The sequence below is a fragment of the Oncorhynchus gorbuscha genome, linkage group LG06 (assembly GCF_021184085.1).
Source record: "Oncorhynchus gorbuscha isolate QuinsamMale2020 ecotype Even-year linkage group LG06, OgorEven_v1.0, whole genome shotgun sequence".
In the NCBI taxonomy this organism is placed as follows: domain Eukaryota; kingdom Metazoa; phylum Chordata; class Actinopteri; order Salmoniformes; family Salmonidae; genus Oncorhynchus; species Oncorhynchus gorbuscha.
The window spans coordinates 91,633,135-91,656,588 of record NC_060178.1 but is presented as its reverse complement, the minus strand read 5'-3'; the positions used below and the strand labels follow the sequence as shown (position 1 = coordinate 91,656,588).

At 42.4% G+C, this 23,454-nt stretch overlaps 1 protein-coding gene across 3 annotated transcripts; it reads right to left on the bottom strand.

Annotated features, from left to right (window-relative positions):
* Window positions 1–5,052: 5,052 nt before the first annotated feature.
* LOC124038530 (28 kDa heat- and acid-stable phosphoprotein-like) lies at window positions 5,053–9,841 on the bottom strand. Of its 3 annotated transcripts, none has more exons than XM_046354537.1 (6): window positions 9,731–9,841; window positions 8,624–8,706; window positions 7,391–7,468; window positions 7,071–7,195; window positions 6,662–6,813; window positions 5,053–6,473 (listed from the first exon to the last, which is right to left on the bottom strand). In XM_046354537.1, exons 2-6 carry the CDS (start codon window positions 8,642–8,644, stop codon window positions 6,439–6,441), a joined length of 411 nt encoding a protein of 136 aa, XP_046210493.1. In that variant the 5' UTR covers window positions 8,645–8,706; window positions 9,731–9,841; the 3' UTR covers window positions 5,053–6,438. The 3 variants fall into 3 exon arrangements, with proteins under 3 accessions (XP_046210493.1, XP_046210491.1, XP_046210492.1); XM_046354535.1 differs by lacking the exon at window positions 9,731–9,841 and adding an exon at window positions 9,329–9,519; XM_046354536.1 differs by lacking the exon at window positions 9,731–9,841 and adding an exon at window positions 9,329–9,517 and having other exon boundaries at window positions 5,053–6,467.
* Between the last annotated feature and the right edge of the window lie 13,613 nt (window positions 9,842–23,454).

Sequence of the window (23,454 nt, the reverse complement as noted above, 5' to 3'; positions counted from 1 at the left end):
CGGTGGTAGGCCTGATCACCGCTGACGATGAGTCGGTCTACAGGGAGGTCAATGACCTGGCAGTGTGGTACCAGAACGACAACCTCTCCCTCAACGTCAGTAAGACCAAGGAGCTGATCGTGGATGACAGGAAACGGGGGGTGAGCACACCCCTATCCACATTGACGGGGTCACGGCGGAGCAGGTCGAGAGCTTCAAGTTACTCTGTGTCCAAATCACTTAAGACTTAAAATGGTCTAAACACACATGCAGTCATGAAGCAGGGACAACAGCGCCTCTTCCCATGGCACGGGCCTTAAAATCCTCCAGAAGTTCAGCAGCTGTAACATTGAGAGCATTTTGACTGGCTGCATCACTGCCTGGTATGGCATCGACCTCGATCACATGGCGCTACACAGAGTGGTCCCGGAAAGCCCAGTACATCTCTGGGGCCGAGCTCCCTGCCATCCAGGACATCTATATTAGGCAGTGTGAAAGGAAGGCCAGGACAATCATGAAAGACTCCAACCACCCAAGCCATAGACTATTCTCTCTGCTTCCGCACGCCAAGCGATACTGGTGCATCAAGTCTGGCACCTACAGGGTCTTAAACAGCTTCTATCCCCATGCCATAAGACTGTTACATAGCTAACAAAATAGCCACACAGACTATCGGAGCTGACCTTGTATCCTCATTGACCTTTTTATTTTTGTCACTATGCACACTCACAGGGCCGTACACACTCGCACACACTCCATCATCTGCTCACTCGCACATAACATGCACATACATTTATACTGACACGACACACATTCACACCCACTCAAATCAAATCGTGCAGACACACACACCCAATCACATGCAAACTGCTGCTACTTTGTTTATCTTATATCCTGATGCCTAGTTCACTTAACCCTATACATACATTTAAAGTCGGACGTTTACACACATTTAGGTTGGAGTCATTAAAACTTTCAACCACTCCACAAATTTCTTGTTAAAAAACACTAGTTTTGGCAAATCGGTTAGGACATCTACTTTGTGCATGACACAAGTAATTTTTCCAACAATTGTTTACAGACAGATTATTTCACTTATAATTCACTGTATCACAATTCCAGTGGGTCAGAAGTTTACATACACTAAGTTGACTGTGCCTTTAAACAGCTTGGAAAATTCCAGAAAATTATGTCATGGCTTTAGAAGCTTCTGATCAGCTAATTGACATAATTTGAGTCAATTGGAGGTGTACCTGGGGATGTATTTCAAGGCCTACCTTCAAACTCAGTGCCTCTTTGCTTGACATCATGGGAAAATCAAAAGAAATCAGCCAAGACCTCAGAAATAAAATTGTAGACCTCCCCAAGACTGGTTCATCCTTGGGAGCAATTTCCAAACGCCTGAAGGTACCAAGTTCATCTATACAAACAATAGTACGCAAGTATAAACACCATGGGACCACATAGCCGTCATACAGCTCAGGAAGGAGACGCGTTCTGTCTCCTCGAGATGAATGTACTTTGGTGCGAAAACTGCAAATCAATCCCAGTACAACAGCAAAGGACCTTGTGAAGATGCTGGAGGAAACAGGTACAAAGGTATCCATATCCACAGTAAAACGAGTCCTATATCGACATAACCTGAAAGGCCCCTCAGCAAGGAAGTAGCCACTGCTCCATAACCGCCGTAAAAAAGCCAGACTACGGTTTGCAACTGGGGACAAAGACGGGGATAACGATTGTACTTTCTGGAGAATTGTCCTCTGTGTTTGGCCATAATGACCATTGTTATGTTTGGAGGAAAAAGGGGGAGGCTTGCAAGCCGAAGAACACCATCCCAACCGTGAAGCACGGGGGTAGCAGCATCATGTTGTGGTAGTGCTTTGCTGCAGGAGGGACTGGTGCACTTCACAAAATAGATGGCATCATGAGGGGGGAAATGATGTGGATATATTGAAGCAACATCTCAAGACATCAGTCAGGAAGTTAAAGCTTGGTCACAAATGGGTCTTCAAAATGGACAATGACACCAAGCATACTTCCAAAGTTATGGCAAAATGGCTTAGGGACAACAAAGTCAAGGTATTGGATTGGCCATCACAAAGCCCTGACCTCAATCCTATAGAAAGTTTGTGGGCAGAACTGAAAAAGCGTGTGCGAGCAAGGTCTACAAACCTGACTCAGTTACACCAGCTGTCAGGAGGAATGGGCCAAAATTCACCCAACTTATTGTGGGAAGCTTGTGGAAGACTACCCGAAACATATGACCCAAGTTAAACAATTTAAAGGCAATGCAACCAAATACTAATTGAGTGTATGTAAACTTCTGACCCACTGGGAATGTGATGAAAGAAATAAAAGCTGAAATAAATCTTTCTCTCTATTATTCTGACATTTCATTCTTAAAATAAAGTGATGATCCTAACTGACCTAAGACAGGGAATCTTTACTAAGATTAAATGTCAGGAATTCTGAAAAACTGAGTTTAAATGTATTTGGCTAAGATGTATGTAAACTTCTGACTTCAACTGTATCTACCTTCATTACTCAAGTAACCTGCACATTGTAAATATGGTTTTGAAACTGACGCTGTATGTAGTATGCTTACTTACTTATTGTGTTCTTCATATTTCTTATTATTTCTTGTGTGTTTTTTCTAGTAATACATTGTTATTGATTATTACATTTTGGGGTTTTGAGTTTGCAAGAATGGCATTTCACGGTACTTGTACATGTGACATTAAAACTTGAAACAAAGACTAGGGAGGTTTTCCAATGCCTCGCAGGGAGAACCTATTGGTAGATAGGTAACATTTTTAAAAGCAGTAATTATTAATTAAGGAAACCGCAAAGGATATCACCATGAGGTCAATTAGTGACTTCAAAACTGCAACAGAGTTTAACGGCCGTGATAGAAGAAAACAGAGGATGGATTAACATCATTATAGTTACTACACAATATTAACCCAATTGACAGAGTGAAAAGGAAACAAAAATATTCCAAGGCATGCATCCTAAGGTATTACTGCAAAAAATGTGTAAAAGCAATTAAATTTTTGTCTTGAATACAAACTGTTAATGAGTACCACTCTTCATATTTTCAAGAATAGTTGTGACTGCATCATGTTATGGGTATGCTTGGCTTGTAATCATGAAGGACTGGGGAGTTTTTCCTGTTTATTTTTTATCCTGAATGGATCTATGCACAGGCAAAATCCTAGAGGAAACCCTGGTTCAGCAAAACTTGCTTTTTACCAGACACTGTGAGATTAATTAACCTTTCAGCAGGACAATAACCTAAAACACAAGGCAAAAATCTTATACTGGAGTTGCTAATCAAGAAGACAGAGCTTGAAGAATTTTGAAAAGAATAATGGCCAAATGTTGCACAATCCAAGTGTGGAAAGCTCTTAGATTTACCCAGAATGGCAGCGATTATAGCAGACTAAGGTGTTTTTACAAAGCATTTACTCAAGTGATGTGAATACTTATGTGAATGACATATCTGTATTACATTTTCAATACATCTGCAAAAATGTTTTAACTTTGTCATTATGGTGTATTGTGTGTAGATTTTCAGGCTATAAGACAACAAAATGCAAAATAAGTCAACGAGTATAAATACTTTCTGAAGGCTCTGTAACTATATGTTGGTTGAGGTTGCACCATACATACAGTAGTAGATTGTGGTAGTAAAAAGAGAGACACCTAACATTTTCTTTTTAAAATGCATGACTGAATAGAGGCCTCTTTGTCAACATCAATCCTTCCTGAAAACTTGAGGACATGCATGATACTTCCTTTACAGAAGAATCTAAATAGGTCTTTCTTTATGGTGATATTATGGGTTAATACTGGGCCATCTGACATGTCCTGGATTCTGTTGTCTACACTTCTGTAAATGGAAGCAGTCTGTCCACAGCACACACCGGATCATGTGAGAAGAGGAAACATTATTGACATCTGGTTAGGACTTCTCATATTGAATCTAATAATGATGGTATGTGAGTGGCGATTTAACAGCCATCTATCCTTTTTTCATAGGCTTATATTATAGTTTGGACACACCACTGGATAAATACAGATTGCATGCAGTTCTAAACATTTCCAGTGTATCTACAATAGCAGTAAAGTTGCATGATGCATGTGCAGATTGTCAGTTATGGTCTTTTCAAATACTGCAGCCTGGTGGCAACAGTGAAATTGCTAGTTATAGGTATGGGGTGATGGGTGAAGTGTTGAAAATGAATGAGCAATAATCTTCAGCCCATATACATACAATAACGTGTTGGACCTGTATGTATTATAGAGACCATCAGTGCTGTCACCCAAATCCACTACAGCAGGGGTGTCAAACTAGTTCCATGGAGGGCCTAATTAAGAGCTAGACAACCAGGTGTGGGTACTTCCTTACTAATTAGTGACCTTAATTCATCAGTCAGGTATAAGGGAGGAGCGAAAACCCGCAGCCACTTGGCTCTCTGTGGAATGAGTTTGACACCTGTGCACTCACTACAGTAGGTTTTGCCAAACTCGGTCCTGGGGCCCCCCCCTGGGTGCATGTTTTGGTTTTTGCCCTTGCAGCTGCCCACATCTGATTAAAATAATCAAAGCTTGATGAGTTGATTATTTTGATCAGCTGTGTAGTGCTAGGGCAAAAATTAAAACGTGCAGCAAGGGGGGGGGACCAGGACAGTTTGGGAAACCCTGCACTACAGTATCATAATCTTGTCATCACTCCTGTTCCACAACACCATAGAAGCCAAGCAGTGGAGTCTTGAGTTTTTCACACCGTCTATCAGAGCATTCACATCAGCATTTGAAGCAAAAGCAGATCTTTTGTCTGAATAGCTTTGTGGGGTACAAGGACAAACTTCTATACAATGGTGTACAGGTCTAAAAACAACCACCGTCAACTGTACATAGGCCTACAACTTCTGAAATGTCATATTTGATGTGGTGTAGACCAGCGGTTCCCACCGTAATACAGTAAGTGAAAGGTTGGCAACCACAGGTCTAGACCATGGATGTATTGTGTAAGTACATTCAAATCAAAACCAATTCAAATAGTTATTCATTCATCTATTAATGTATTTATTTCTATACAACAAAATTCAAATAGACGAGTCAACCAATTATCTGACCAATCCTTTCAGTCCTGGAGAGTCCTTTTTATAAACATTAAAACACTTTGTATATACTGTATGTTTTCAAGAGAGAAATTAGTTTTTGCCACAACATCCATTCAGAGAATATTGCTTTCCTGTTAAAGGCATATCAGGTTCCAACCATTGCACTACAACATAGCACCGTCATGACTACCAGAGAGACAGACAATGGGCGAGTTCCTCTGCCCAGGGGTTGCTGATGCCTGCCAGATCTTATAACGTCTGGATGTTATAGCAATCTGGTGCCCGACAGCAGTCGATGACGTGGCACGCAACCATTGGCTGATGCATGCAACGTCTGAGCAGAGGAACGCGACCATTGACTTGGTCCTGTGTTAACTGTTAAAGGGAACAAAATAATGGTCCCTTTCAAGAGAAATCGATAGTGACCCATAGTGCTGAGAAAGAGACATCCAGTAGGAGGCTATAGCGATGCTTTTTCAATTTTATTATTGTGAAATATCATTATGCCCCATTTTATACCAATATAACTTTTTTACTAGTTGTTACACTGCCAGGTGGTTTAAAGAGAAATTAGAGCAAGGTGACAGCTCAAATAGCTGAACATGTCTGGGCAGAAAAACCAACACATACAACAGAATAAAATCTCCAGGAAATGAACAGCCTACAAGTAAGTGGCATAAAGGCTGATTGATTCCTTGACGTATGTTTTGTCAGACACTACTGCCTCTGGGACAGCTCTTTCCAACATCTTTCCTTTGTAGCCAAAGGCCTTTAAAATGGTCAGGTTGTGAATGAAGACACAGCCGGTAGAGACAAAGGCCAGAACAAGACAATAAAGAGTACATAGACTTCCTATATAAGATGGATCTGACTAGTGTTCCTCAATCCCAACCACCTCCTCTTGAATCACCTTAAAACAGGTTAGATGAAGGAGAAGGTATACAAACCCCTCATCATCCCAACATTTCCCATTCCTAAGTAAACAGTGTTAAAATGTAAAAATTAAAGAATGATCTCCAGCAGCTTTAGAATAAGAACACAGGGGAGGAGTGAAGACACTAGAACACCTGCCGTTGTAACCTCACATAATTCAGAGAAACTAAAACAGGCGTACCCACCTCCTCCACCCCCCCCCCTTCCCGTGTCCTCCAAAAACGCCCCGCTCACACCCTTCTCTCATCGGAGATGAAGGGCAGGAGCCGAAGCACATGGTACCCCTGAGCCGACAACCCTCGTATTGGTCCCCTCCCCTCCCTCCTACAATCTTCTCTCGTCTCTCCAGCCTCCGCAGGACGTTTGCCAGGCCAAGTCCTCGGGAGACAGGGGACTAACGCTTGGACTTGGAGTCTTCAGCTTCTTTTTCTAGGAAATCGTCAGATAAAGACACAGTCGGTTAGGCACTGAATTCAAAAGGAGTAACACTTAAACCAGTCTGTCTGAATTAACACAACAGTTCATGTATGGCCGTCTCAGATTACCATTGAGAAATACTAATACCTAGCGGACTTTACAGCACAAAGTACTAGCACAGTAGATGTGTAATCCCTCACCTTTTTTGAGGCCGTCCCTCTTCTTTTGCGCATCCTCTCTCTGCTTCTTGATGATGGCCAGCCTGGCGAGGTCAGCCCGTGCCTGGTCCGTCTTCCCCTCCAGGTGCAGCTTCATGTAGCGCTCCTTTGCCTTCTGCTTCTCAATCTCCTCCCTGAGACAGAGCATAACAAAGTCCTGCTATCAAAAAGTCCAAGGTCTATTAACAACCCAACCACATTTGCTGTTATCATTTCCATCTGAATGTTAACTGGGCGTGCTGAGTGGAAATTAAATAAATCTTCTTGCCGACACCTACTCCCAAGACCTTCACTAACCCAAACGCTTCCAAGTCAAAACGGGTTATTTCTGAAATTACTACCTTTAGTCATTTAAATTTAGGCATAGGCCTGAGACTTGAAGGACCCCCACCTCTCTCTGCGTGACAGCTCTTTGGGTGCGTTGACATCTAGCTCGGTCACCTTCTTACTTTTCTGCGATATGCGGTTGGGATTCTCAATCTCGATCAATCCCTCCACTCCACTCTTCTTCTTGTTCTGCAATAACAGAGAACGTCAAGACATTGAACAGAGTCAACATTGCAGCTCTGACTACAGTAGTGTTGGCAGGTAACACTTTCAAAGTGAGTAAGAGAATCTTCACAAGTCGCTCAGTAAAACCCCACATCAACACTTCTAATTCCTTGGCGGGAGGCCTAGAACTACACATTTAAAAGGAGCGCCCTCACTCACAATGTCCTCCTCTTCACTGCTGCTGTCGTCAGATCCTGATGACTTCTCCTCCTCCTTCTCTACCCCACCATTCGCCTCCTGTCACACACACACACACACACCTATTAGATCATGTTAAAGCCATCATGTCCGTGTTTGAAATGCATTTCTCATACCTTGGAGTATATATGTCAATGTTAACATAAAGCAAAGCAGTTCGACACACACAACACAGAGTTACACATGGAGTAAAACAAACATTCATTCAAACAGTCAATAATACAGTAGAAAAATAAATAAGTCTATATACAATGTGAGCAAATGAGGTGAGATAAGGGAGTTAAAGGCAAAAACAAAAGCCCATGGTGGCGAAGTAAATACAATATAGCAAGTAAAACACTGGAATGGTAGATTTGCAGTGGAAGAAAGTTCAAAGTAGAGAGAAATAATGGGGTGCAAAATAAATAAATAAATACAGAAGGGGGAGAGGTAGTTGTTTGGGCTAAATTATAGATGGGCTATGTACAGGTGCAGTAATATGTGAGCTGCTCTGACAGCTGGTGCTTAAAGCTAGTGAGGGAGATAAGTGTTTCCAGTTTTAGAGATTTTTGTAGTTCGTTCCAGTCATTGGCAGCAGAGAACTGGAAGGAGTAGAAATTGGCTTTGGGGGTGACCTGAGAGATATACCTGCCGGAGCGCGTGCTACCGGTGGGTGCTGCTATGGTGACCAGCGAGCTGAGATAAGGGGGGACTTTACCTTGCAGGGTCTTGTAGATGACATGGAGTCAGTGAGTTTGGCAACGAGTATAAAGCGAGGGCCAGGCAACGAGTGTACAGGTCGCAGTGATGGGTATTATATGGGGCTTTGGTGACAAAACAGATGGCACTGTGATAGACTGCATCCAATTTATTGAGTAGGGTATTGGAGGCTATTTTGTAAATGACATCGTCGAAGTCAAGGATCAGGAGGACGGTCAGTTTTACAAGGGTATGTGTCGAATTGCTTTGCTTTATCTTGGCCAGGTCACAGTTGCAAATGAGAACTTGTCCTCAACTAGCCTACATGGTTAAATAAAAAAAATGTGTGGGTATGGATGTGGGTATACAGACCTGCAAGCCACTGCGGCCTCTCATGCAGAGTTCAGATGTTTTGTAGCACCCACCTCCAAAGTTACCCATTACTGGTCTAGAGCTTTTGTTACTCACAAGGGTACAAAAACTTGATATCCCCTCAGACATGGGTCCTTTACTCACCAGCTCCCTCTGTGCTTTCATCTGTCTGTCGATCTCTTCTGGGTTGCTGAACTGCTTTCCCCGACCCTTGTGACCTTTTTTACCTTAAAACCCCAAATGAGAGAGCGCGTGGCATGTTGTAGAGATTACAGAGAACAAGAGATGAGTCAGACATGACGTTTACTCACTGCGGCATGGTTAACTACAGATGTCAGAATCCAATCCATAAAAGTAAATGTGATGTAACTTCTTTGCTGCCTGGATACATTTGTGGCATAACTCATTAGCCACATATCATTACTATCAGGGGGGACAGTAAATGCTTGCCAAGAAACATGATACTGACATGAACGTAAATGGATGAAATCAACCGGGTGCACATGGTGCTAGCCAGATGAACAGTTTAGCTAACATTAGCTAGTGACAGTAGCCTAACAGCTAGCAAGCTAACAACTAACGTTACATAGTTAACGTTAGCCATCTAGCTACAGTAGTCACTATACGCTATCTGGCAAATCAAGTTGCCAGGTGTCAATTTGCTTCGCCTATGGCTAGTGGCTAGCAAGCGATGTCAGTTCTCACGAAACGGGGAACCTCAACAAAACATACATTTTGCTAGATCCTTCCAAGTCGCTAGCTAACGCTAGTTAGCTATATTTATTTGAAGGTAATGTTCCGTTGTATGGCTAGCTAACGTTAGGAAAAATAACGGCGTTTGATACTTACCGCCTCTTGGCATATTTGGTACAGGAACTTGAACAACTAACACAGAAAATGTATTTTAAAAATAAATCACTTCACTGTTTCCAGCAAAACAGTGTTTATTTTCCAAAGAAAAGGCCTTCACAAGAAAATACTTGTCTCCTGCTAGACAAATGCACAATACTTTACCCGCTTCAGAGCAACAAGAGTGAAAGGCTGTGATGATGCAATATTCAGCCAATCGCTAGACAGGAATTTTGACAGGCTTGTCAACAGACCATTCATATCACCAAAATACATGCAGAGTGGACGGAAAGTAAACACAGCCAATGAAAACACATATCTGTAAGTGCGTTGCTTTAGTAAGCACCGCCCTAATTATTTTATGTGGTGGTCATTTTTGAATTAGAAAATATTGCACCTTACCAGCCAGCCAGAGCCAGGTGTCCAAATCACAAACGACTTAAAACGGTCCACTCACACAGCTGTGAAGGCACGACAGCGCTTCTTCCCCCTCAGGAAGTGAAAAAGTTTGGCATGGGCCCTCAAATCCTCCAAAAGTTATACAGCTGCACCAATGAGAGTACCTTGATTGGCTGCATCACTGCTTGGTTTGGCAACAGCACTGCCCAAGATCACATGGTGCATGGAGGGTGGTGGGGACAACCCAGTACATCACTGGGGCCGAACTCCCTGCCATCCAGGACCTCTATATCAGGAGGTGGGAAAGCAAGGCCCAGACAATTGTTAAATTCTCCAGCCATCCGAGCCATAGACTCTGCTTCTGCACAGCAAGCGGTACCGGTGCATCAAATCTGACACCAGGCACTGCATTCTGGTCTCAGAGCATTTCGTATTATTCTGTATGTAAATCGGAGACACTCCATTTAGTCATAGACTGTTCTTTCTGCTACTGCACAGCAAGCGGTACTGGAGCGCCAAGTCTAGGTCAAGAAGGCTTCTTAACTTCTTCTACCTTCAAGCCATAACTCTTGAACAGTTAATCAAATGTCTAACCAGACTATTTGCATTGTCCCCACCCCAATCTCATTTTTATGCTGCTGCCACTCTCTGTCTATTATCCATGCATAGTCACTTTACCTCTACCTCCACGTACATATTACCTCGACTAACCGGTGCCCCCGCACATTGACTCTGTACCGGAACCCCTTGTAAATAGCCTTGCTACTATTATTTTATTGTTGCTCCTTAATTATTTGTTATATTTCTAATTAAAATATATATATTCTTAAAAATGCATTGTTGGTTAAGGGCTTGTAAAGTAAGCATTTCACCTGTTGTTCACCTGCTGTATTCTGCGCATGAGACAAATTGTTTTTGATTTAGTATGATATGTTACGTTTCATATGGTATGTATTAATTTGTGGATGTCCTTCACCCATTTCAGATGATTTGTTACTAATTACAATTTGTACAATATGCACATTTAAAAAAAATGTACAATATATTACGAATTTGCAAAAATGTATGATATGTTACAAATTCTAGCCAGGTGGCTGGCTCGCTAACGTCAGCCAGGCTAGGGGTTAAGGTTAAGTTTAGAGGTTAAAGAATTAAGGTTAGGGGAAGGGTTAGCTAAAACGGTTAAGGTTAGGGGACGGGTTAGTTAAAATGTGAAGTAGTTGAAAAGTAGCTAAAAAAGTAGTAAGTAGTTGGAAAGTCGTTAATTAGCTAAAATGCTCAAGTTTTATGTGATGTGATTCGAACTCACAACCTTTGGGTTTACCTGAAGTAAGGTTTGTCTTATGTAACCATACCAAATGTAACTTATCGTACTAATTTGAGTGTCCCGTATTTCCATTTACTATGTTACGTCTAGTCTATGAGACCAGGTTGTTCTCCAAAAACAGCTTATATTCACAAGCAATAAGATTGCTAAATAGCTAACAGAATGGCTACACGGACTAAGTTGACCCCCTTGTATTTTATTTTGCACTGTCTCTACGCACACTCACAGGACTCTACACACTCCAACACACACACAAACACTTCATAATTTGTTCACACACATAACATGCAGATACAGTACATTTATACTGACTCTACACACACACACACACACACACACATCATAATTTACGCTGCTGTTACTCTATCATATATCCTTAAGCCTAGTCACCTTACCCCATACATATCTACAGTGCCTTTGGAAAGTACTCACACCCCTTGCCTTTTTCCTAATTTTGTTGTGGATCAAATTTAGATTTTGTGTCACTGGCCTACACACAATACCCATGTCAAATTATGTTTTAGAAATGTTTACACATTTAAACAGTACCGTGCAGCCTTCTTCATCGACCTGGCCAATGCTTTCGACTCTGTCAATCACCGTATTCTTATCGGCAGACTCAACAGCCTTGGTTTCTCTAATTACTGCCTCGCCTGGTTCACTAACTACTTCTCAGATAGAGTTCAGTGTGTCAAATTGGAGGGCCCGTTGTCCGGACCTCTGGCAGTCTCTATGGGGGTGCCACAGGGTTATATTCTCGGGCTGACTCGCTTCTCTGTATACATCATTTTCTCTGTCAATGATCATTTTCATTTTCTCTGTCAATGATGTCGCTCTTGCAGCGGGTGATCTTTGATCCACCTCTACGCAGACGACACCATTCGTATACATCTGGCCCTTCTTTGAACACTGTGTTAACAAACCTCTAAACGAGCTTCAATGCCATACAACACTCCTTCCGCAACTGCTCTTATTAAACGATAGTACAACTAAATGTATGCTGTTCAACCGATCGCTACCCACACCGCCCGCCCACCTGCCTAGCATCACTACTCTGGACAGTTCTGACTTAGAATATGTGGACAACTATAAATACCTAGGTGTCTAGCTAGACTGTAAGCTCTCCTTCCAGTCTCACATTAAGCATCTCCAATCCAAAATCAAATCTAGAATCGGCTTCCTATTTCGCAACAAAGCCTCCTTCACTCATGCTGCCAAACATACCCTTCGTAAAACTGACTATCCTGCCGATCCTCGACTTCGGCGATGTCATTTACAAAATAGCCTCCAACACTCTACTCAGCAAATTGGATGCAGTCTACCACAGTGCCATCCATTTTGTCACCAAAACCCCATATACTACCCACCATTGCGACCTGTATGCTCTCGTTGGCTGGTCCTTGCTACATATTTGTTGCCAAACCCACTGGCTCCAGGTCATCTATAAGTCTTTGCTAGGTAAATCTCCGCCTTATCTCAGCTCACTGGTCACCGTAGCAACACCCAGCTGTAGCACGCGCTCCAGCAGGTATATCTCACTGGTCATCCCCAAAGCCAACACCTCCTTTGGCCGCTTTTCCTTCCAGTTCTCTGCTGCCAATGACTGGAATGAATTGCAAAAATCACTGAAGTTGAAGACTTATCTCCCTCACTAACTTCAAGCATTGGCTGTCTGAGCAGCTTACCGGTCGCTGCAGCTGTACACAGCCCATCTGTAAATAGCCCATCCAACCAACTACCTACCTCATCCCCATACTTATAAAACACAATTCTGCTCTTTTGCACACCAGTATTTCTGCTTGCACATCCTCATCTGCACATCTATCACTCCAGTGTCAATTGCTAAATTGTAATTACTTTGCCACTATGGCCTATTTATTTCCTTACCTCCTTACTTCATTTGCACACACTGTATACAGATTTTCTATTGTGTTATTGACTGTACGTTTGTTTATCCCATGTGTAACTCTGTGTTGTTGTTTTTGTCGCACTGCTTTACTTTATCTTGGCCAGGTCACAGTTGTAAATGAGAACTTGTTCTCAACTGGCCTAAAAATAAAATGATAAAAAATGAAAACTGAAATATCTTGAATGAATAAGTATTCAACCCCTTTTTTTATGACAAACCTAAATACATTCAGAAGAAAAAGTGTGCTTAACAAGTCACATAAGTTATTGGACTGACTATGTGTGCAATAATATTGTTTAATATGATTTTTGAATGACTGCCTCATCTCTGTACCCCAGACATACAGTATAATTATCTGTAAGGTCTCTTAGTTGAGCAGTGAATTTCAAACACAAATTCAACAACAAAGACCATGGAGGGTTTCCAATGCCTCGCAAAGAAGGGCCCAATTGTTAGATGGATAAAAATAGAAAGCAGACATTGAATATCCCTTCGAGCATGGTGAAGTTATTAATTCAAATCAAATCAAATCGTATTGGTCATATACAGTTGTGGCCAAAAGTTTTGAGAATGACACAAATATTAATTTTCACAAAGTCTGCTGCCTCAGCTTGTATGATGGCAATTTGCATATACTCCAGAATGTTATGAAGAGTGATCAGATAAATTGCGATTTAATTGCAAAGTCCCTCTTTGCCATGCAAATGAACTGAATCCCCCAAAAACATTTCCACTGCATTTCAGCCCTGCCTGCTGACACCATGTCAGTGATTCTCTCGTTAACACAGGTGTGAGTGTTGACGAGGACAAGGCTGGAGATCACTCTGTCATGCTGATTTTTTCCCAGCATGATGGAGCACCTTGACATAAGGCAAAATTGATAACTAAGTGGTTTGGGGAACAAAACATCGATATTTTGGGTCCATGGCCAGGATACTCCCTAGACCTTAATCCCATTGAGAGTTTGTGGCCAATCCTCAAGAGGCGGGTAGACAAACAAAAACACACCAATTCTGACAAACTCCATGCATTGATTATGCAAGAATGGGCTGCCATCAGTCAGGATGTGGCCCAGAAGTTAATTGACAGCATGCCAGGGCGGATTGCAGAGGTCTTGAAAAAGAAGGGTCAACACCGCAAATATTGACTCTTTGCATGAACTTCATGTCACTGTCAATAAAAGCCTTTGACACTTATGAAATGCTTGTAATTATACTTCAGCATTCCATAGTAACATCTGACAACAATATCTAAAGACAATGAAGCAGCAAACTTTGTGAAAATTAATATTTGTGTCATTATCAAAACTTTTGGCCACGACTGTACACATGGTTAGCAGATGTTATTGCTAGTGTAGCGACATGCTTATAATTACACTTTGTATAATGTATCAATACACCCAGTCACTACAAAGGTACTGGTGTCCTTCCTAACTCAGTTGCTGGAGAGGATGGAAACCGCTCAGGAATTTCACCATGAGGCCAATGGTGACTTTAAAACACTTAGAGTTTAATGGCTGTGATAGGAGAAAACTGAGGATGGATCAACAACATTGTAGTTACTCACAATACTAACCTAAATGACAGAGTGAAAAGAAGGAAGCCTGTACAGAATATATATATATATTCCAAAACATGCAACCTGTTTGCAACAAGGCACTAAAGTAAATCTGCAAAAATGTGGCTAATAAATTGACTTATGTCCTGAATAGAAAAAGCGTTATGTTTGGGACAAATCCAACACAACACATCACTGAGTACCACTCTTCATATTTTAAAGCATGGTGATGCTTGTCATTGGGAAAGAACAATTTTCCCTCTAATTTTTTGGAGCACTGAGCAAATCTTAAGTGTGAGAATTTTGTGCAACCTACGGCGTGCTTCAACAGTGAACACTGAGGCGGTACCCTTACAGTTTTAGACAGTAGCCAATAAACTATTGTGGCATTTGAGTATAATATAGGCCTACCAAAAAAACCAATAGAGCAAATCCGGCAGGTAGCCTAGTGGTAAGAGCATTGGGCCAGTAACCGAAAGGTTGCTGGATTGAATCGCTGAGTTGACGAGGTAAAAATCTGTCTTTCTGCCCCTGAACAAAGCAATTAACCAACTGTTCCCCGGTAGGCTGTCATTGTAAATAAGAATTAGTTCTTAACCGACTTGCCTAGTTGAATAAAGGTTAAATTTAAGAATGTTTTTAAAAATCCCATAACATTTTTACCTGGAAATAGCTTTTGATTTCTATGATATAGCCTATAGTCTATATGTGGTGTTCAACACACACCTAAACTGCATGAGACATATAAAACGTTGTAGCATTATGAAGGGCTTGTTATTAATTCATTATTTTTTTACTTGGTCTGTAACACCATGGGCCAAATAGGTGACTGTAAATTGTATTGTGTTGTATGATACAAGAAACCACTTTACAAAATAAGAGAGAGAGAGAAAGAGAGAATTAGAGAGAGCATACTTAAATTCACACAGGACCCCGGATAAGACAGGGGAAATACTCCAGCTATAACATACTGACCCTAGCCCTCCGACACATAAACAACTGCAGCATAAATACTGGATGCTGAGACAGGAGGGGTCAGGAGAAACTGTGGCCCCATCTGATGATACCCCCAAACATGGCCAAACAGGCAGGATATAACCCCACCCACTTTGCCAAAGCACAGCTCACACACCACTAGAGGGATATCTTCAAACACCAACTTACCATCCTGAGACAAGGTCGAGTATAGTCCACAAAGATCTTCGCCACAGCACAATCCAAGGGGAGGCGCCAACCCAGACAGGAAGACCACGTCAGCGACTCAACCCACTCAAGTGACGCACCATCCTAGGGACGGCATGGAAGAGCACCTGTAAGCCAGTGACTCAGCCCCTGTAGTAGGGTTAGAGGCAGAGAATCCCAGTGGAGAGAGGGGAACTGGCCAGGCAGAGAAAAGCAAGGGCTGTTTGTTGCTCCTGTGCCTTTCCGTTCACCTTCACACTCCTGGGCCAGACTACACTCAATCATATGACCTACTGAAGAGATGAGTCTTCAGTAAAGACTTAAAGGTTGAGACCGAGTCTGCGTCTCTCACATGGGTAGGCAGACCATTCCATAAAAATGGAGCTCTATAGGAGAAACATTTTAACATCTTGGCCATGTTCTGTTATAATCTCCACCCGGCACAGCCAGAAGAGGACTGGCCACCCCACATAGCCTGGTTCCTCCTTAGGTTTCTTCCTAGGTTTTGGCCTTTCTAGGGAGTTTTTCCTAGCCACCGTGCTTCTACACCTGCATTGCTTGCTGTTTGGGGTTTTAGGCTGGGTTTCTGTACAGCACTTTGAGATATCAGCTGATGTACGAAGGGCTATATAAATACATTTGATTTGATTTGAGAAAGCCCTGCCTCCAGCTGTTTGCTTAGATATTCTAGGGATAATTAGGAGGCCTGCGTCTTGTCTTGTGATTGTAGCGTATGTGTAGGTATGTACGGCAGGAACAAATCGGAAAGATAGGTAAGAGCAAGCCCATGTAATGCTTTGTAGGTTAGCAGTAAAACCTTGAAATCAGCCCTTGCCTTAACAGGAAGCCAGTGTAGGGAGGCTAGCACTGGAGTAATATTCTAACGTTTTTTGGTTCTAGTCAGGATTCTAGCAGCCGTATTTAGCGCTTTATCCGGGTAGCCGGAAAGTAGAGCATTGCAGTAGTCTAACCTAGAAGTAACAAAAGCATGGATTCATTTTTCTGCATCACAGAAAGTTTCTGATTTTTGCAATGTTACGTAGATGGAAAAAAGCTGTCATTGAAACAGTCTTGATATGTTCTTCAAAAGAGATCAGGGTCCAGAGTAACGCCGAGATCCACAGTTTTATTTGAGACGACTGTACAACCATCAAGATTAATTGTCAGATTCAACAGAAGATCTCTTTGTTTCTTGGGACCTAGAACAAGCATCTCTGTTTTGTCCGAGTTTAAAAGTAGAACGTTTGCAGCCATCCACTTCCTTATGCCTGAAACACAGGCTTCTAGCGAGGGCAATTTTGGGGCTTCACCATGTTTCATTGAAATGTACAGCTGTGTGTCATCCGCATAGCATTGAAAGTTAAGATTATGTTTTCAAATGACATCCCCAAGAGGTAAAATATAGCATTCTCTTGGGGAATGCTGCTTTTTAGTTAGCTTTGCGACAGTATCAAAAATACATTTTGGATTGTTCTTATTTTCCTCAATTACTGCACGGTACTGTCTTTCCAAGCTAGTCGGAAGACTTCCAGTTTGGTGTGGCGCCATTTCCGTTTCAATTTTCTGGAAGCTTGCTTCAGAGCTCGGTTATTTTCTGTATACCAGGGAGCTAGTTTCTTATGACAAATGTTTTTAGTTTTTAGAGGTGCACCTAGGGTATTGCGCAAGGTTAAATTGAGTTCCTCAGTTAGGCGGTTAACTGATTTTTTTCCTCTGATGTCCTTGGGTAGGCAGAGGGAGTCTGGAAGGGCATCAAGGAATCTTTGGGTTGTCTGAGAATATATAGCACAACTTTTGATGCTTTTAACCCTATTAGAGGCTGAGTCACTGGCTTACTGGTGCTCTTTCATGCCGTTCCTAGGAGGGGTGCGTTACTTGAGTGGGTTGAGTCACTGACGTGATCTTCCTGTCTGGGTTGGCACCCCCCCTTGGGTTGTGCCGTGGCGGTGATCTTTGTGGGCTATATTCGGCCTTGTCTCAGGATTGTTTGGTGGTTGTAGATATCCCTCTAGTGGTGTGGGGGCTGTGCTTTGGCAAAGTGGGTGGGGTTCTATCCTTCCTGTTTGGCCCTGTCTGGGGGTATCATCGGATGGGGCCACAGTGTCTCCTGACCCCACCTGTCTTAGCCTCCAGTATTTATGCTGCAGTAGTTTATGTGTTGGGGGGCTAGGGTCAGTTTGTTATATCTGGAGTACTTCTCCTGTCTTATCCGGTGTCCTGTGTGAATTTAAGTATGCTCTCTCTAATTCTCTCTTTATCTCAGAGGACCTGAGCCCTAGGACCATGCCTCAGGACTACCCGGCATAATGACTCCTTGCTGTCCCCAGTCCACCTGGCCTTGCTGCTGCTCCAGTTTCAACTGTTCTGCCTGCGGCTATGGAATCCTGACCTGTTCACCGGATGTGCTACCTGTCCCAGACCTCCTGTTTTCAACTCTCTAGAGACAGCAGGAGCGGTAGAGATACTCTTAATGATCGGCTATGAAAAGGCAACTGACATTTACTCCTGAGGTGCTGACTTGCTGCACCCTCGACAACTACTGTGATTATTATTATTTAACCATTCTGGTCATTTATGAACATTTGAACATCTTGGCCATGTTCTGTTATAATATCCACCTGGCACAGCCAGAAGAGGACTGGCCACCCCTCATAGCCTGGTCCTCTCTAGGTTTCTTCCTAGGTTTTGGCCTTTCTAGGGAGTTTTTCCTTGCCAAGAACTAGGGAGTTTTTTTGATAAAAAAATTAACGGACTAGAGCTAAGCACAGGCACAATCTTAAGGGGGAAACCTGGTTCTGTCTGCTTTCAAACTGCCACTGGAGACAAATTAACCTTTCAGCAGGAAAATAACCTAAAACACAAGGCCAAATTATACACTGGAGTTGTTTACCAAGACATCATTGAATGTTCCTGAGTGGCTGAGTTACAGTTTTGACTTAAATCGGCTTTGAAATCTAGCCAGACTTGAAAATGACTGTCTAACAATGATCAACAACCAACTTCAAAGAACTAGTAGAATTTTAAAAAAAAAGAATAATGTGCAAATTGTACAATCCAGAACTCTTAGCGATTTTATCCAGAAATACTCAAAGCTGTAATGGCTGCCAAGGTGCTTCTAACATGTATTGATTCAGGGGTGTGAATACTTATGTAAATGAGATATTTCTGTATTTCATTTTCAATAAATTGGCAAACGTTTCAAAAAAATGTTTTCACTTTGTCATTATGGGGTATTGTGAATTCAGGCTGTAACACAACAAAGTGTTGAATAAATCAAGGGGTATGAAAACGTTCTAAAGGCACGTCACTCCAGTAACCCTGCATATTGTAAATATGGGGTTGGAACTGAACCTGGATTTCGCTACTGACCCTGGAACTGACCCTGTATTTCGATACTGACCTTGTATTTCACTACTGACCATGGAACTGACCCTGTATTTCACTACTGACCCTGTATATAGCTTCTTACTTTCTCATCTTCTTATTTCTATTTAGTGTGTGTGTTTTTTCCTACCTTATGTTTTTTTTTAGTATTACATTGTTATTGATTCCTGCATTGTTGGGGTTAGAGCTGCAAGAAAGGCATTTCACTGTACTTGTGCATGTGGGGAGGAGTCAGGTTAAAGAAGTATTTTCAAGCCTTGGGACAAATGAGACATGTATTTTGTACGTGTGCCCTTCAGAGGGTGAATGGGCAAAATAACAGATTTAAGTGCCTTTGAACGTGGTATGCGAGTAGGTGCCAGGCGCACTGGTTTGAGTGCGTCAAGAACTGCAACGCTGCTGTGGTTTTCATGGTCAACAGTTTCCCGTGTGTATCAAGAATGGTTGACCACCCAAACGACATCCAGCCAACTTGACACAACTGTGGGAAGCATTGGAGTCAACATAGGCCAGCATCACTGTGGAACGCTTGACACCTTGTAGAGTCCATGCCCCGATGAATTGAGGCTATTCCGACTGAAAAAGGGGTGCAACTCAATATTAGGAAGGTGTTCCAAATGTTTTGTCCACTCAGTGAAGATCAACAGCCCCCTGTTCAGGCATCCCCCTTAAGCCCAAAAGCTTATTTTCTATTCCATTCTTCTCCTTTCCTACTTTTGAAGGAAACTTTTCTTTCAGCGCTGGTTCGTTCCCTTCTCCCATTTCCTCCTCCTCTCCAGAGGTCTCATGAAAGCCCCACAGTTGAGCAGCAGTCCCCCATGATGAGAAAGCCTTGTCTTCAGCCATAGTGGTCTAGCAGAACCTGACCCAGGGGGGACAGGATAGAGAGGAACACGGAGCATTAGTCATTGGGGGCCTGGAACGAAATCATTGTATACAGACTATGGGAAGTTACACGTTAGAGCTGGATAGAGAGAGGGATTAGTAGTGTGTATTGTGATATGTTGCAAGTACCTGAAAGGTAAAGCTGTTTAATGGCGGTGGTGAAGGAAGCTCCCACCATGCCTGCTGATGCCAGCAAACCTCCGACCTGCATCACAACCTGCTGTCAAACCTGTTGACCGTGATACTGGACACTGGGCCTGGGCAGGTGTTCACAGACAAACAGGCCATGTGTATTTATTAATGAAATGATGCAGAACTGCAAGAGACTCACATTTCTGTTTTGTTTCTCCCATTGAACGTTTAAAAAAAACATATATATATTTTTAACATCTGACAGCTTTGTTTCGTATATAATTCAATCTCTCAGAGGCCCCTGTTTCAACTCTATGACTGACCTCTGACCTGATCCATTGAGCATGGGCAGCATGATGGAGGAGATTCAGACCGTGTCACTGTGGCCCACATCAAAGTCCCTCATCAGCTCCTTGAAGGAGACACTGACAGCTTTTGGGGAGGTGTAGGAGAACCCAGTGACGACGAAACAGATGAGTAACCCCAGCCACCATCCAGCCCCAGCTTCCATCCAGCCCCAGGCAAAGTCTAGCCCCAGCCACCATCCAGCCACAGCAACCAACAGGGGTCCAGCCACCATCCAGCCCCAGCCAGCATCCAGCCACCATTAGGGGTCCAGCACTCATCCTCTTGGTTGTACTGACTCCCATTGTCCCTCAAGAGGATAGTCCTCTCTAGGAGGAAGGAGTGGGTCTGTAAGTTGGCCAAGAAAACGCATTTCTCAAACCCTCACAAACCGATCAATGATATATTTTGGAAGAAAGGTTCTGTGGCTCACACTGTACTGGTACAATGACTAATAATTCAAACATCACTCTTGGTCAATTCATTACCATACTCAGTCAAAAGGTCTATGTGTTTTCCCACACACCGGTGTAGCCTGACCTGCAATGCTTACTCAATGTATGACTGACTGAGCCTTTGGATTATGATTGTCTTTACAGAATTTGGTTACACGGACTTGGCCAGTTTGTGAAAGCTATTGAGCCATAGAATTAAATACCTCTAATGGCGTTTGTCTGTGCAGTACAGCTTGCAGTCACATTCAGCATCTGGTGTAACAATAACCATCTAGCAATTACATTGTAATAATAACAATCATCTCACAGGTGACACAAAACCACAGGAAACTGAGAGAGAGGCGGTAATAACCCAAGATATAGTCCTGAAGACATGTTGGATGTGTGACCTCCACATCTAGAATATAGTCCCTGTCACTCCTGGGTTTCTGACAATTCTAAGGTCATGCTGTTACGCTGAATTAATCAGAAAATTCTGAAAGTGTTGTTCATTCTGGTGCCAAAGTTTTTCAAAACAATACTTGTATCAATACCGGCCACTATAACCACCAATACCGGCCACTATAAATCACCAATACTAACCACTATAAATCACCAATACCAGCCACTACCTCTTGAAAATACCACATCAGACGGTGGCATTAGTATGGGCACTTGCATACTTATACAGACATGTATGCAAACAAACAAAACATAGCTTTCTAAAATGTATCTAAAACCTTTTAATAAAGTTGAACAAATCTGAAATCAAATATTAAAATACACTTAGCTGCCAAAACCAGAAATCATAGTTTTCTAAAATAGGTCATCAGTGGCTTACAAAAGTTAATGAATCAAAGAAATGCATTTTTATAAAAGGACAGGACACATTTAAACTATCATAACTTCAATGATTTTAAATCCGTATAAATTATAAATATATAATTTATACAGTACATGGGCTCCCGAGTGGTGCAGTGGTCCTTCTGTAGCTCAGTTGGTAGAGCATGGCGCTTGTAACGCCAGGGTAGTGGGTTCGATCCCCGGGACCACCCATACGTAGAATGTATGCACACATGACTGTAAGTCGCTTTGGATAAAAGCATCTGCTAAATGGCATATATTGTTATATTATTATTAATAGGCCGACCACACCACTCGCAACGCATGCGCGAGCTTTGCAAAATAAATGTAGAAATCTGTTATTCAATTATTGCACCCACACTGCTCGCGAGTGTCTGTCTTGCCAAGGGCTAAAATAGAAGTCCTTTCAGAAATAGAAAGCAGATTGCACTGCAAATCCTGCCTCTCCCATCTTGTCATTGGTTTATAGAAGCAGGTACCCACGTGCCATCTCCTCATTGGTTATACCCACGTGGGTGATTGAAAGACGAACTGTGTTGCCGGTCGGTGTAGTAATACTATGAAAGTTTCGATGCCAATCACCATATACAGTTGGGCAAAAAAGTATTTAGTCAGCCACCAATTGTGCAAGTTCTCCCAGTTAAAAATATGAGAGAGGCCTGTAATTTTCATCATAGGTACACTTCAACTATGACAGACAAAATGAGAAAAAAACATTCAGAAAATCACATTGTAGGATTTTTAATGAATTTATTTGCAAATTATGGTGGAAAATAAGTATTTGGTCAATAACAAAAGTTTATCAATACTTTGTTATATACCCTTTGTTGGCAATGACAGAGGTCAAACGTTTTCTGTAAGTCTTCACAAGGTTTTCACACACTGTTGCTGGTATTTTGGCCCATTCCTCCATGCAGATCTCCTCTAGAGCAGTGATGTTTTGGGGCTGTTGCTGGACAACACTGACTTTCAACTCCCTCCAAAGTTTTTCTATGGGGTTGAGATCTGGAGACTGGCTAGGCCACTCCAGGACCTTGAAATGCTTCTTACGAAGCCACTCCTTCGTTGCCCGGGTGGTGTGTTTGGGATTATTGTCATGCTGAAAGACCCAGCCACGTTTCATCTTCAATACCCTTGCTGATGGAAGGAGGTTTTCACTCAAAATCTCACGATAACACGACCCCATTCATTCTTTCCTTTACACGGATCAGTTGTCCTGGTCCCTTTGCAGAAAAACAGCCCCAAAGCATGATGTTTCCACCCCCATGCTTCACAGTAGGTATGGTGTTCTTTGGATGCAACTCAGCATTCTTTGTCCTCCAAACACGACGAGTTGAGTTTTTACAAAAAGGTTCTATTTTGGTTTCATCTGACCATATGACAATCTCCCAATCTTCTTCTGGATCATCCAAATGCTCTCTAGCAAATTTCAGATGGTCCTGACATGTACTGGCTTAAGCAGGGGGACACATTTGGCACTGCAGGATTTGAGTCCCTGGCGGCGTAGTGTGTTACTGATGGTAGGCTTTGTTACTTTGGTCCCAGCTCTCTGCAGGTCATTCACTAGGTCCCCCCGTGTGGTTCTGGGATTTTTGCTCACCGTTCTTGTGATCATTTTGACCGCGCGGGGTGAGATCTTGCGTGGAGCCCCAGATCGAGGGAGATTATCAGTGGTCTTGTATGTCTTCCATTTCCTAATAATTGCTCC